The following is a 12873-nucleotide window of genomic DNA, read 5'->3' on the forward strand; positions in this document are numbered from 1 at the left end:
TAATAATAATAATAATAATAATAATTATTATTATTATTATTGTGAACTAACAGCCAGAGCTGCTACATTCAGCCATTTTTCCTGGCACTCTGATTATAGGACCGGGAAATAATTTTGTTTACCAATTTGCCACCAAAATGACAGCAGTGGCTGTGATACGTGAGGAGTAGCCCCAGGAAAAATTGCTGCATGTAGCAGATCCCAGGGCTCTAGATGGGGTGGAGAGAGAGCTTCACTACTACTTTTTATTAGGTGAAAGTGCAGCTTTAAAGACATTGTATTTATTTTTTTTACTCCACTTTAAGAATCAGTTCTTTCTTGTGCCATTTACTTGCAGGCTATCATCGCACATGGTTTAGAGATGGGTTTTCCTATATATATATACAGATTATGGCCCAGGTCAAATATCACATGATAGTAGAAGAAGACCCTGACACGATAAGGTTCTCTTTCATGAAGTCTGTTCAAACCTGTTGTTTTACTATGCGTTTTTCGGAAGCACAGATGGAGCAACATTCATGTAAACCATGACTACACAAATACTTTGTAATTTCCTAAATTAAAGGAAAGTTCTTCTAATTGAAAATAGTTTTTAAATCCAAACCAAAATGGTAGAGGTCCCTCCCTTGGAAACCCCTTCCCATGTGCCGTGGGGGATCCATAATTAATTTAGGCCTCCACAAGATAAAACCCGTTACATAGCGCAGACTATAGCAGAGAAAAAAGTGAGATAATAACACGGGGCCTGATTCATTAAGGTTTTTAACTTAAGAAACTTCTTATTTCAGTCTACTGGACAAAACCATGTTACAATGCAAAGGGTGCAAATTAGTATTCTGTTTTGCACATAAGTTAAATACTGTTTTTTCATATAGCAGACAAATACTTGATAGCTTATTTGTACACTGAAATTTAAAGTTGATATTTGTGTGCTACATGAAAAAACAGTATTTAACTTATGTGCAAAACAGAATACTAATTTGCACCCCTTGCATTGTAACATGGTTTTGTCCAGGAGACTGAAATAAGAAGTTTCTTAAGTTAAGATCCTTAATGAATCAGGCCCACAATAATTAAATGATCACAATAAGCTCTGTTGATGAATTCCACGCTTTTGGAATACAAATTGCAGCATTTTGTATTAAACAATTCCACTGTATTAGGAAGTTGACTCTTAGCCAGCCATGTTTTGCTTGGCACAGCTGTTCTATCACACAGGTGGAACACTTCATCCGCTTCCCCCCATGTTTTGCCACTGTGTGACACACAGGTAAATTGACATTTTAAATTGCAAGTTACTTATATTAAATGAACAATGTGTTGTGATAAGTAAGTGTGATTTAATACTGACATGCTAGTGGAATGCTGTTTTGTCATGTGGAGTGCTTACAATAGAAAATAATTAGTTTTACAAGTATTATTTAAGCATGTTGGATAAAAATATCTGAAATACTGATGGACCAAAGAATAAGACTTTATATACAATTTAATTCTCATCACATTGTGAAGGTAATCTGAATGAAAGGCTTTGTATTGGCAGCAGAACTCCATTAACAGAATTTTTGATCTTCATTATTGACAAGGAATTACTGTTAATATGATCCAATGTATTAACTTAACAATAAAACTAGAAAAAGGTGACTCTTTGAAACAGCTCTTAATGCATTTTATTGGCAGTATATCAGTGACATGAGGTTTGATCTAGAGAAAATGATGCAAATATATTACACTTGCAATTGTGTGTGATACTGTATGCCAATTATTGCAGCTACCTCCAACTTATGCTGAATTTTCTAAAATAAAGAACCCCACCCGCCTTAAAATTTAACATAGCTCAGTGCAAGTATCATTACAATACATATATTTTCTGTTTTATTTCTTGTTGGGTGGCATTTTTCTAATCTTACCGGTTACATTGTCACGTTATAATGCAGTAAACAATCAATCATATTACTTATTGTTCCTGGGAATTGTTTCACCTTTTTTTTAAAAAAGTAATTGTTAGACTAGTAGTACATGGGCCATTAAACACATACTTCTGCATTAAAGCACCAGTTTAGAGGGCTAGCTATGGCTCTGTGCACCTGTCATTTTTACATAGTAAAACAGCTATTTTGCAGACTAAACCAATATTCATGTACTCTACCAGTTCAGTAGGAACCAATTGGTTAGAGAGTGCCTCAGTGATGTAGCTGGTTCCTTTTGTATTGATAGTAAGTACTCTCTCATGCCTCACACATTTTTTAGTCATCTAATTGGGTCATAAAGTACCTACACAAAAAGGGGTGCGAAAGTGTCACAATGGGATATGACCACACATTTGGGGAAGTGCCTGGTGCTTCATACCTCCTAATATTCCAATAAAGATGCCAACTGTTAGGACGAAGTGACAGACCCGTCAAATCGGATCCCTCAAAAAATATGCTAATCCAATAATCCAAAAGTTGGGATTCCCTAACCAACATGCCATTCTGACTGTACTAAACTTCACATAGTTCCCACCACACACGTAGTTTTTGTATGGATTGGTTTTGAGTTCCCTTTTTTTACATGCATGAAAAATGTTATACATTTCTACATTTTTGAATAACATAAAAGTATGTCAGCAAAAAATGTTGGTCTTCACTATATATTTATATAATTGTCATTAGCTGCACCCTTGCTATTGTGTACATATCTGCACCCCTGCTATGTGTGCATACCTGCACCCCGTATAGCTGCACCCCTGCTATGTGTGCATACTTGGGCTCTGTATAGCTGCACCCGTGCTATTGTGCGCATACCTCTGAAATGTCCAGATTTGAGTGGACATTTTTAATTTTAGAAGACTTCCACCAGTCGGCCCCTTTGTCTCAAATGTGGGAAGTTGACATGTATATCCCCGCTCACCATAGTAAGAAGGTGCTAAAGGCAGCAGTACAAATGTATTTTAAAGTAGATGAGGGGACAGGTTTGGGGGGGGCGTAGTACAAAAGCACAAGGCACACCCCCAGGGACATGACACACCACAAATGGAGTGACCATAAGCCTAACACAAGCCTTTTGTAAGTGAGCCAGCATGTTCAGTTGGACTGGGACCAATGTTGGGAAGTATGCTGTGTGTAGTACAATATTTAAATATTTATTCATCCTATGAGATATGAGAGGACACACCGATAGAGCATATTTTGAATGTGTCCCTGTGGGTCTGAGTCTGCTTGTTTGATTATGGGTTCGGGCTACTTTAACTTTGGCATCGCTCCATTCATGATATTAAACTTCTAGGTTTTTTTTACTGCTTGTTCCAGCCTAATTTTATGTCTTCGAGTAATCATGAGAACACGGGGACATTGGAACTTTCTTTACAACATGTCACTTTTGTGTGTTTGAATATTTTTATTACATAGGTATTTGTGCACATTTAAAAGTGCTCATCTGCAAGAAATGCACCTGGATAGTAAAAAGAAACCTTTCCACTGAAAGTGCAGCATACCTCCCAACTGTCCCAATTTAGTTGGGGTAGTCTTGATTTGAGAGGTAGTCTTGATTTGCCATCACGATAGTTGGCACATTTGCCCAATTTCCAGGAAGTTAGGAGTTATGTCCACAAACACTATATTAAGTGGAAACATCACCATGGTAAATGTGTACCTGCAGCAAATCAAGAGTGATTTCAGGGTGTGGGCTAAGATTTATAAAATTCTGCACATTCCCCTGGGGAGTCAAGCCACATATCCCTCTTCCCAGGTGGCCATTGTTGGGAGGTATGGGTATAGAATGACTCCCAATTACTGGCACCCAAAGAAAATTAGCACTTTTACAGAGGAAAAGTGGCTCTGCTGCCACCCACCAAAAAAGGGAACACAATCAATGTACTCTCCTCACCCCTTGATGGAGCGTAAGTGTACCCAATCCACATTTTATCAGGAAAACCCTGATTCATTTAGCACCTCCTTTTAGAAGATGCAAAAATGTACAACACTTGCAGACACCTCTATCTCGACAAGCAGATCCATAGGCATCCCATAAAAACAGGTCCCGATGAAGCAATTACGTAACTGCAGGCCGTGATGACGCGAATCGCACCACCACACTTGCCCTACTCTTAAACTGTATTTGACAATACATCTGACTCTGAGAGTTATATACTAAGATTGTCAATGGGCATAAGCATGGCAAACAAGCAGCAATTAGCTTTGATCTGCGTTATGCAATAGACATTTCTTTATCCTTCTGTTTTCCCATTTCATTTTCATCCATAGCTTTATATTATCAAGGATAGTTAATTATTTTTATTACTGTTTAGATTTCCAAACTCTTTTTGTTCTTTTTTTTCTTAAAGATGCTATAAAGGCATATCGTAGATAAAAAAGTAAAAGTATATTATATCCAGTTAAATTGCAGGATATGATAAACAAGCCAATAAGTAAAGTAAGTAAATGGTGGGAAATCATCTTTAATATATTATAACATAATGCAGAGTACAACTGATACACGTAATAGCCCTCTAGTCTTTTTGTGAGTCAATGTGCTTTAATTAAAATAGGGACATGAAATAACAGAACCCATGGAAACCCCAAAATCAGCTAAATATGAAAAGACTGTTGTAATTCATTCCACATCTTCGTTGAACTATTCATACATAAAGGGCATAGACTCACGTAATGATTTCTGCATTTTATGGGAATTGCCCATTTCAACAAAAATAATTGGGTTACTTTTCCAAATAGATACATATAAAATAATATTTAATGTTATGCTCTAAACATATTGCTGAACTTTTTAATCTTTAATGTATTTTACTTTGTCATAGGGTTCATTTAAAAAAAAACTAAAAAACTAAAGAAACCATGTAAACAACGTATAAAGTCTGTTGGTTTTTTTCAATGCTTAGCTATATTTCACAAAATTCTATTTTAAATAGTATTGTGATGAATTTATATTGTATTAGGATGAGCCTTGTTCTATGTGGTCTCTAAGATCTCCCCTCTGTTCTGTAGTGACAGTATGCTATGCTTCACTTTATAGAAGATGGAATGTGACATTTGTTCCAAATATAGAAGCCATAGTTCATCTAAGTCATACTTATCCTTTATAAGATGATGAACTACTGGCCAAAGATAAGACAGTGGCAGTCAGGTATAATTTTTATTTCTCTTGTTGCAAATGTATTTTGGCATGATTTTTATGATGAGTCTCATTGATTATCACGTTTTATTTGAGCTTTTAAGTTCCATTTCATAATATTACCTTTACCAGTTTAAATTTCTATACCATTTGATGTGAATGTATCTAGACTCAATGAAACAGTATGACTTGCTACGCCACTCACATTTTCAACCTTTAACCATAAATAAATAAAAAATGCTGGCCAATTATTGGAACAATACCGCCCCCCCTCAATGATACACCGTCAATGATCACAGCTGTTTTTTGTGTTGTTTTGGGGAATCGGCATGCCCAGATAATTTAGGGGATCCCTGCATGGCTGGGACTTGTAGTTCCACCCAAAAAAAATGCCGTCTGTTTGGGTTTTGTACATAATTTTCGCCGTTATTACCCTACTACCCACAGCCCACAAGGATAGGAGGAGCCCTAGTGCTTTCTGCACTAGGCTGGTTATTCCTAGAGAAGGGGCCCGCTCGTTTTTTTCGGCGGACCCCACTCCCTAGAATCCAGCCCAGCACTGAACAGCCTGGGGCTGGTTGTCATTATGGCAGGGGACCCCTGCCGTGTGACCCATTGCTATAGTGGCACCCAGGCTGGTTTACCTAGTGCTGGTTGCATGAAAATCGAGGAGACCCGATGCAAATTTTTCCCCGATTTTTACGCAACCAGCAGTAGGCTGGCAGCACTAGGGTTAATAGTTGTTGGGCAGGGGACCCCACGGTTTGTTTTTTTTTGAACATTTATCTATTTTTAAACTTTTTTTAAACTTTTGACAGCTGCCAGACCTCCGGCTGTATAGACAGACAGTGTAGCAGTGATGTGTTTACTAATCACGCAGCTAGGATACAGCTGGGATACAGCGTGTTGTATTTAGTGATTTTAAAAGCATACTCAGGAGAGTTTACTTAATTGCAGCTTCATACATTTGAGACTTGTATAACTAGAGTCACAAACAGTCGGACCTTTGATTTCTATCGATTTTGGAAATAGCGATTTTGACTGAAACACATCTCTGGCGATTTTACATCAAATCTCCCTTTAATACATCTGCGATATGAAACACTCACAAGAAAATCGCTGGATTTTCAAAATCGGAGCTTGATACATTTACCCCCTGGTCATTTGTTTTTTTTATCAATTGTTAACATGGTACAACCATCAACTGCTGCTATATGAAATGGAGCAAATACGTAATCAAACACATGTTGCAATAGGGCATGTATGAGGCATAGAAAGATGAGCTGGAATCAGTAATTACTAGTATTTAAAAAAAATCATTGTTCTGAAATAATATTAATGTAAATTTTACTTAACACTTTTGCTTATATGAACATCAAGAATAGCCCTGGATCTATGTGTATCTGAAAATGTCCTCTAATATCAAAATGTAATGCAAGCCCCCAGAGAACATTTTGAAGGTTATATTACATTTTTTTTTTAGTTTAGTATGCAAAATGACTTGAACCTACATGTTTTATTAAACATTTATACAAAATAAAAGTGAAAATGATCATTACTTTAGCAATGCAATATATTTTCCTTTTTTTAACAGCATTCTACTTGTTCACATTACACAGTACTGCAGCAGCTAAAAAACACCAATACCTGCCAACAGTGGCAATTTTCATAGAGCTGTCCAGATTTTCATAGGGTCAGGAAAGGGTATGGCCTCATGTGAATGTAAAGAATTAGGGAGAGTCATTAATAAATTGTGGTGGATGCAGTGTGGGACATATGCGTAGCATATTTTACGTGAAATTGTTCTGCGCACGTTCAGGAAGGAAGCAAGCACAAAGCACCTATGCAGACCAAAGCATATCTGACACTTACGCCCGTCTGCCTCTGGTTAGGAGGGATGGCAAGGGGAGAGATGTTCTAATATTAGTCAAGTACAGTAAAGGCATGTTCACACAAATGTGGCTTATGCCGACCTGCACAAACACACATACAGTGTAAGCCTGTAAAGAGGTGTGTCTTTTGCACCTGCTATAGGACAGGTGTAAATACTTGTTGATAATGACGATGAGTCGTAAAACAGGCACATATGCTGTTTGTGCCAATGTGGACCCATCTTGAGATGCATACGGCTCTGCCTATGGGCAGGAAGTATGCTATGTTTCCGTTCCATTCTACATCTATTTGTATTCCATTTTTTAGAGTTATTTAGTTATTTCAGTAGTGGCCAATTCTGCATCAACACTATTGTTTATACCAGGGTTTCCCAAACCCAGTCCTCAGGGCTCACTAACAGTGCAGGTTTTCCATATCTCCTTGCTGGAGCACAGGTGTATTCATTACTGACTGACACATTGTAACAGATTCACAGGTGGTTCTAATTATGTCACATGTGATCCGGAAAACCTGCACTGTTGGGGAGCCTTGAGGACTGGGTTTTGGAAACCCTGGTTTATACTGATATGTATTCCTTTTTTCCAGAATCATTTTTAGATTAACTATCTAATTGGGTAATGTTTACATGCGATACAATGGAGAAAAATAATATGGAGTTGTTTGAAAATGTGTGAATGTAAAAGATTTCCAGATAAAGTAAAAAAATGGAAAAGATGAATATAATCATAAGGGAACATATAATATAAAGGATTCCAGTACAGTCTTACAAATGACATCATTAGATCTTCATTACTGAAACTAGTTTTAATAACACAAGGCCACCAGCAAGATTAAAGAAAATTAACTCCCAGAAAAAGAGGGTAATTCTTAAGATCAGCCATTTATGTAAACACTCGCTGTGCAACATTAAACATTACCTTAGGCTTTATGCTTCATTAATTAAGTGCTTTCTCAGTGGTACTTAAGTGTTTTCTTTTTTTTTTTTAAATTGTTGATGGTGCATCACGGCATGATATAATATACAGAACAGGCAAGAATGTCAATATGTCAGCTGCAAGGGAATCAGATTGTGGTCTTATACATTGTTGATGCGTTTGCTCATTCCCCATCATCCTTTTTTGTTTGTCTGTATTACATTGCTTATGCTTCTTGAAGCTTCAATGCTTTATACAAAGAGAACAGAGATTGTAATTGGCAGAAGCCCATATATTTTGAATCCAGTGAATAACATTAGATCGTTAATGGAACCATTAAATTACATTTTTTTTTTATCACTTGGCAACTGTAATCATTAATATTATTGTTTGCATGCCATGGCGTTACACAGCAACAACTATTAATATGGATGAGATTTAATTATGAAGATTAAATTATCCATATATGCAGCGTTCACTTTTGTTCAAATTAAAAAAAAAATGCCCACAAGAGATTGTGTGTAAAGTCTATCTCTTCATTTTCATATTATTTGTTTAGTTTCATAAATTCATATTACATACATGTCTGTGCCAGAATATCTAGTAATGATGCTCCTTAATCAATAAAGATAAACAGTAGTAAATTATTTGCTTCTTTTTATGATGAACCGTGTAATGTTTTTATTCTATTCCTATAAATATCCCGTCATCATTGCCAACTAATGAAAATGCTCCTCTAAATATATAGGAACAGTGGGAAAGGGTTAATGTTTATTTTAACAGGTAGTGCTTGGACTTATTTATTTTAGATTTCCAAAGTGCTTGATGTTCTTCCAGTTTGTAATTAAACTGTACATTTTAACAAGAGAATGTTAGTCAACTATGTGCCAGAAAGCCCTATTGCTTAGCAGACTGTTTGTCCAGCATGCATTCATATCTGTATATACTTGTTTATATATTTGCTTTATTCTCTTTCACAGACAGACAATTTCCCTGCAGAGTCCAATTACATAGGAAGCAGACAACAATTTGTTCAAAGGTGAGACATTTAAAATAACACTCTATACATGACCATTTCCATTCTACTGTAGCAGATCACATTTTTTCATTGTGGGACACTTAAACTGAATTTACTTATTTCTTTATAATAAATCAGTAGCTCAACCTTCAAAGACCCGGAAAGAGCAAGCCTAAGGGACAGTGGTCATGGAGACAGTGATCAAGCTGACAGTGATCAAGACACTAACAAAGGTTCCTGCTGTGACATGTCTGTTAGAGAGGCCCTTAAGATGAAAACCACTTCAGCTAAATGCCAGCCACTGGAGCAAGGTGAGTAACTGCTCTATTGTAATGCTAAGTAAAGGGTTAAACATCCTCCTATACAGTGTATCTGTTGCAGGCTAAATGTCAACCACTGGAGCACGGTGACTAACTCCTCCTGTGTAATACTGAGCACGGTGACTAACTCCTCCTGTGTAATACTGAGCACGGTGACTAACTCCTCCTGTGTAATACTGAGCACGGTGACTAACTCCTTTGTAATACTGAGGGGTTAAACAATATATTTGGTACTATATCTTATTTCAACTAAATTCCAACTGGAAGGTCAGTAAATGATTGAAATATCGGGAAGGGATTTGCCTAGCACTCTGCTGCCTGATGAAGCAACTGACAATCTATCCTACTCATTATTTATACAAACCACCATAAACATTTTTAAATTTGCATTTTCCGCTTACTTAATACAAATCATGTAATTGTTAAGCATAATTAGATCTACCATGAAGTTAGGCATTCACACCATGAAAATTAGCATATTTTAGCCTTCAGCCGTCCCTTTGGCAATTTCTATAAGTAGAAAGCATTTGACCACCAAACACGGTGTTGGAATCATTGACAGCTATATGTTATGAAATAAAAAAAAATATAACCTCTGAATGATTATACACACAGTAATTACTTCTTTTTATACTTTTAGCAGAAATTAACTTACCTATTTATCTTTTTATGTCTATTCAAACCCTACCTATCAAGAGTCCTGTTTTCTGCTGGTAAAAAGTGGACTTGCTTATTTTATAGGGGCCAAGGCTATAAGGAGCTAGTGTATGACCTGGTTAAATCAGGGACACAGTCTTGTGGATTGAGGTGTAGCTTAGTCAAACCAGGGTTGCAGCAAAGTTTGCCCTGAATTTTTATTTTTATTCAGGAGCGATGGAAAGCATACAATAGTGGTGTCTACATTAGTGGTGGCCATTTTTCTTTTTAAAATGTAATAAAATTTAAACTTGAGCTATTAAGTTATGTACAGATTCAGGTTAATTTTTTATAAATACATCACTGCTCAGTAGTAAGCGGAACACGTGATATCTTCTGTAAATTTGAATAATTTAAATTAAATTGTCCTAAAGTCGCTTCAGATATGGGTCAAAAATAGTGAGCAATCTCAATAAAAATCTGCTTGAGATCAACCTGTTTTTTAAAGGCTATGCCCTGCCAGATGACTGCAATCTGCTTTTGTGTGTAGTTATTGGCCGAACAGATTATCCAATCAAAATAACAGGATCTACCCATGTATAAGCAGATTTCAGAATTATTAGTTTAGTTAAGTAAACTTGTGTGGGAAACTGCATGACAGTAAAGTGAAGTGCACAGTGCCTATGCAGAGACTGTCACTGGCAATATAGAACAAGGGTCAGCAAATGACTTTTCTTTTACAGTTTATATAGGATAGATCAATGCGATATTGTTGTTATTCCCTACGTTAAGTAACAAAAGCAAACTTACTATGTTTCTAATTTTGGGTCTGAATTAGTGTTCTTACAATACTCAAGTGTATGAGATTTTCGCCTTTGCAATGTTTGTTTTAGCAAATAATGTTTTATGAAGAAAACCCACACCTCAGTTACCCAGAAGCATACAGGGATCAATATCTTTTCAGCATAAATTTCAAATGGAGCTTCAGTACCCTTGTGTAGGTAATGAAATGTAAAAAAATCAAATTAAACAAACTCAATACACAAGAAAACAGTTGCCCATGATTGTGGCTCAAGAGTATTCCATAGCCCAAGGTGTGCTTGTAGATATTTATAGACCCAAAGTTACTAGACTTGTATGTCTCTCCCTTTAATCTATCCGGAGACATCATGCTTTGTACTGTGTTTGGTGGTAAACGTGAGAAGGACGGGTATCTTGTATGCCGAATACATAATTTATAAATAGACTTATATGCTTTATATTTCTGTTTTATATGTTGCAAATTAATGGCGTTTGAAATGATATCTCTAGTAATAGTTGCTCTGTGTTTATAGACTAAAATTCTAATATAATTTTATGTGAAAAACTATATTTTCTACAAACTAACACAGCAATTGTTTATCTAATATATCAGATCAGTGTATTTAGATATAAATAATTAATAGTCAATTAATAGTCAATTCAATAGTCATCTTCTCTAAGATTGACAGTAGCAAATAATGCACGTTAAAAAATTACATTGTATGTTAGTCTATTTATGTTCATAGCTCTGCTTACAGCTATACCATACATAGATTAAGTATTTTGAATTCATACATTCAAGCCAAATATGTATTAATTTAATATGAGTTTACAAAATATGTATTTCTTTATTTATTAAATTATTTATATAGTGCCTGGATATTCCACATTGCTTAACAGAGAATAATCCTTCACATCAGTCCTCCCTCCATGGATCTTATAATCATTATTCCCTACCGCAAAGACACACACTATGATTAATTTTGTCAGGAGCCAATTTTGTCAAAGGACTACCAGTATATCTTTGAATTGTAAGAGGAAACAGGAGCACATGAAGGAATCCCAGGCATACACAGGGAGAACATACAAACTCCACACATCTAGTCACTTGGTTGACCCAATGACCCTAGCAGTGTGAAGCTCATAGTAGACTTATATAATAAATTAGAAAACTAAATAATTTAACTTGCAGCAGCTTCCGGTGCACTTAAGACATGATAGCAGGTATATTTTTAAAATGTATATGCACATAAATAAATAAAGGGGGCATGTGCAAAAGTTTAGGTGTTCTTACAGCTGCATCCAGCTTCCATCTGAAATATGCAAAACAATACTTCAATAAGTCACACACATTTTCTAACATAGTGCTGTGGACGGATGAAACAAATATTTAACCTTTTGTCCATAACCTTAAGGATACAATTAGAGAAAAATAGGTGAATTATTTGATGAAATGAGCACATTGCCCAGTGTTAAGCATGAAGGTGAAACTATTATGGTTTAGAATGGCCTTCACAGTCCCCAGATTGAATTTTATTGTAGGGAGACCTCAAACATACAGTTCATGCTAATAGACCTACAAATATATCTGAGCTACAGTTCTGCAAGAAACTGTGGGGGAAAAATGCCTAAAGCAAGAATATAAAATATATGGTTTTTATCTGCTGTCTGCTCATTTCAGCCTTATTGTATTAAGAAACGACTCAGGCAAGTAATAGGGAGAGCCTTGCAGCAACAAATTTCACCATAGCCATATTAAATTCCCTGATATGTCTGTACTTTAGTAATAAATAATGTAATACTCATTAAGTACGAAAGCTAATCGCTAAATGAAATTATATTTATAGTGTTTTATGCAGATCCTAAGTGTTCAAGTGTCTTGAAAGAAAATAACCAAATGTGTATATGAGATTAGGCGTAATTGGCTTCTGAAATTATTACATTTTAGATAACCCCCCAAATAATCAGCACTCATTTAAAAAGCCATATAAGTGTATTTATTTTTTTGATCCAAGTCAATGACTTGAGATGTGGGATAGACTTTCACAGTAAGAGTACATAATCAACTGAGCAATAATGCTGCAAATGAATAGAGCTGTTCTAGCATTCATTGAATGCCATAGCGACTCATTTTAACCTCCTCTACAATATATTAAAATATGTTTTTTCTAGGTTTAGTTAAATT

At 35.8% G+C, this 12873-nt stretch overlaps 1 protein-coding gene across 4 annotated transcripts in view; it reads left to right on the forward strand.

The window, feature by feature from the left end:
* Positions 1–12873, forward strand: part of PCDH17 (protocadherin 17) — a 156840-nt gene that overhangs the window by 49048 nt on the left and 94919 nt on the right. For all 4 annotated transcript variants that reach the window (XM_075199792.1, XM_075199791.1, XM_075199795.1 and 1 more), the window contains 2 exons: positions 8894–8952; positions 9070–9242. In XM_075199792.1, the coding sequence (XP_075055893.1) occupies positions 8894–8952; positions 9070–9242 (232 nt within the window). The remainder of the gene's footprint in view (positions 1–8893; positions 8953–9069; positions 9243–12873) is intronic.

This window comes from Mixophyes fleayi, chromosome 2 (assembly GCF_038048845.1).
Source record: "Mixophyes fleayi isolate aMixFle1 chromosome 2, aMixFle1.hap1, whole genome shotgun sequence".
In the NCBI taxonomy this organism is placed as follows: domain Eukaryota; kingdom Metazoa; phylum Chordata; class Amphibia; order Anura; family Limnodynastidae; genus Mixophyes; species Mixophyes fleayi.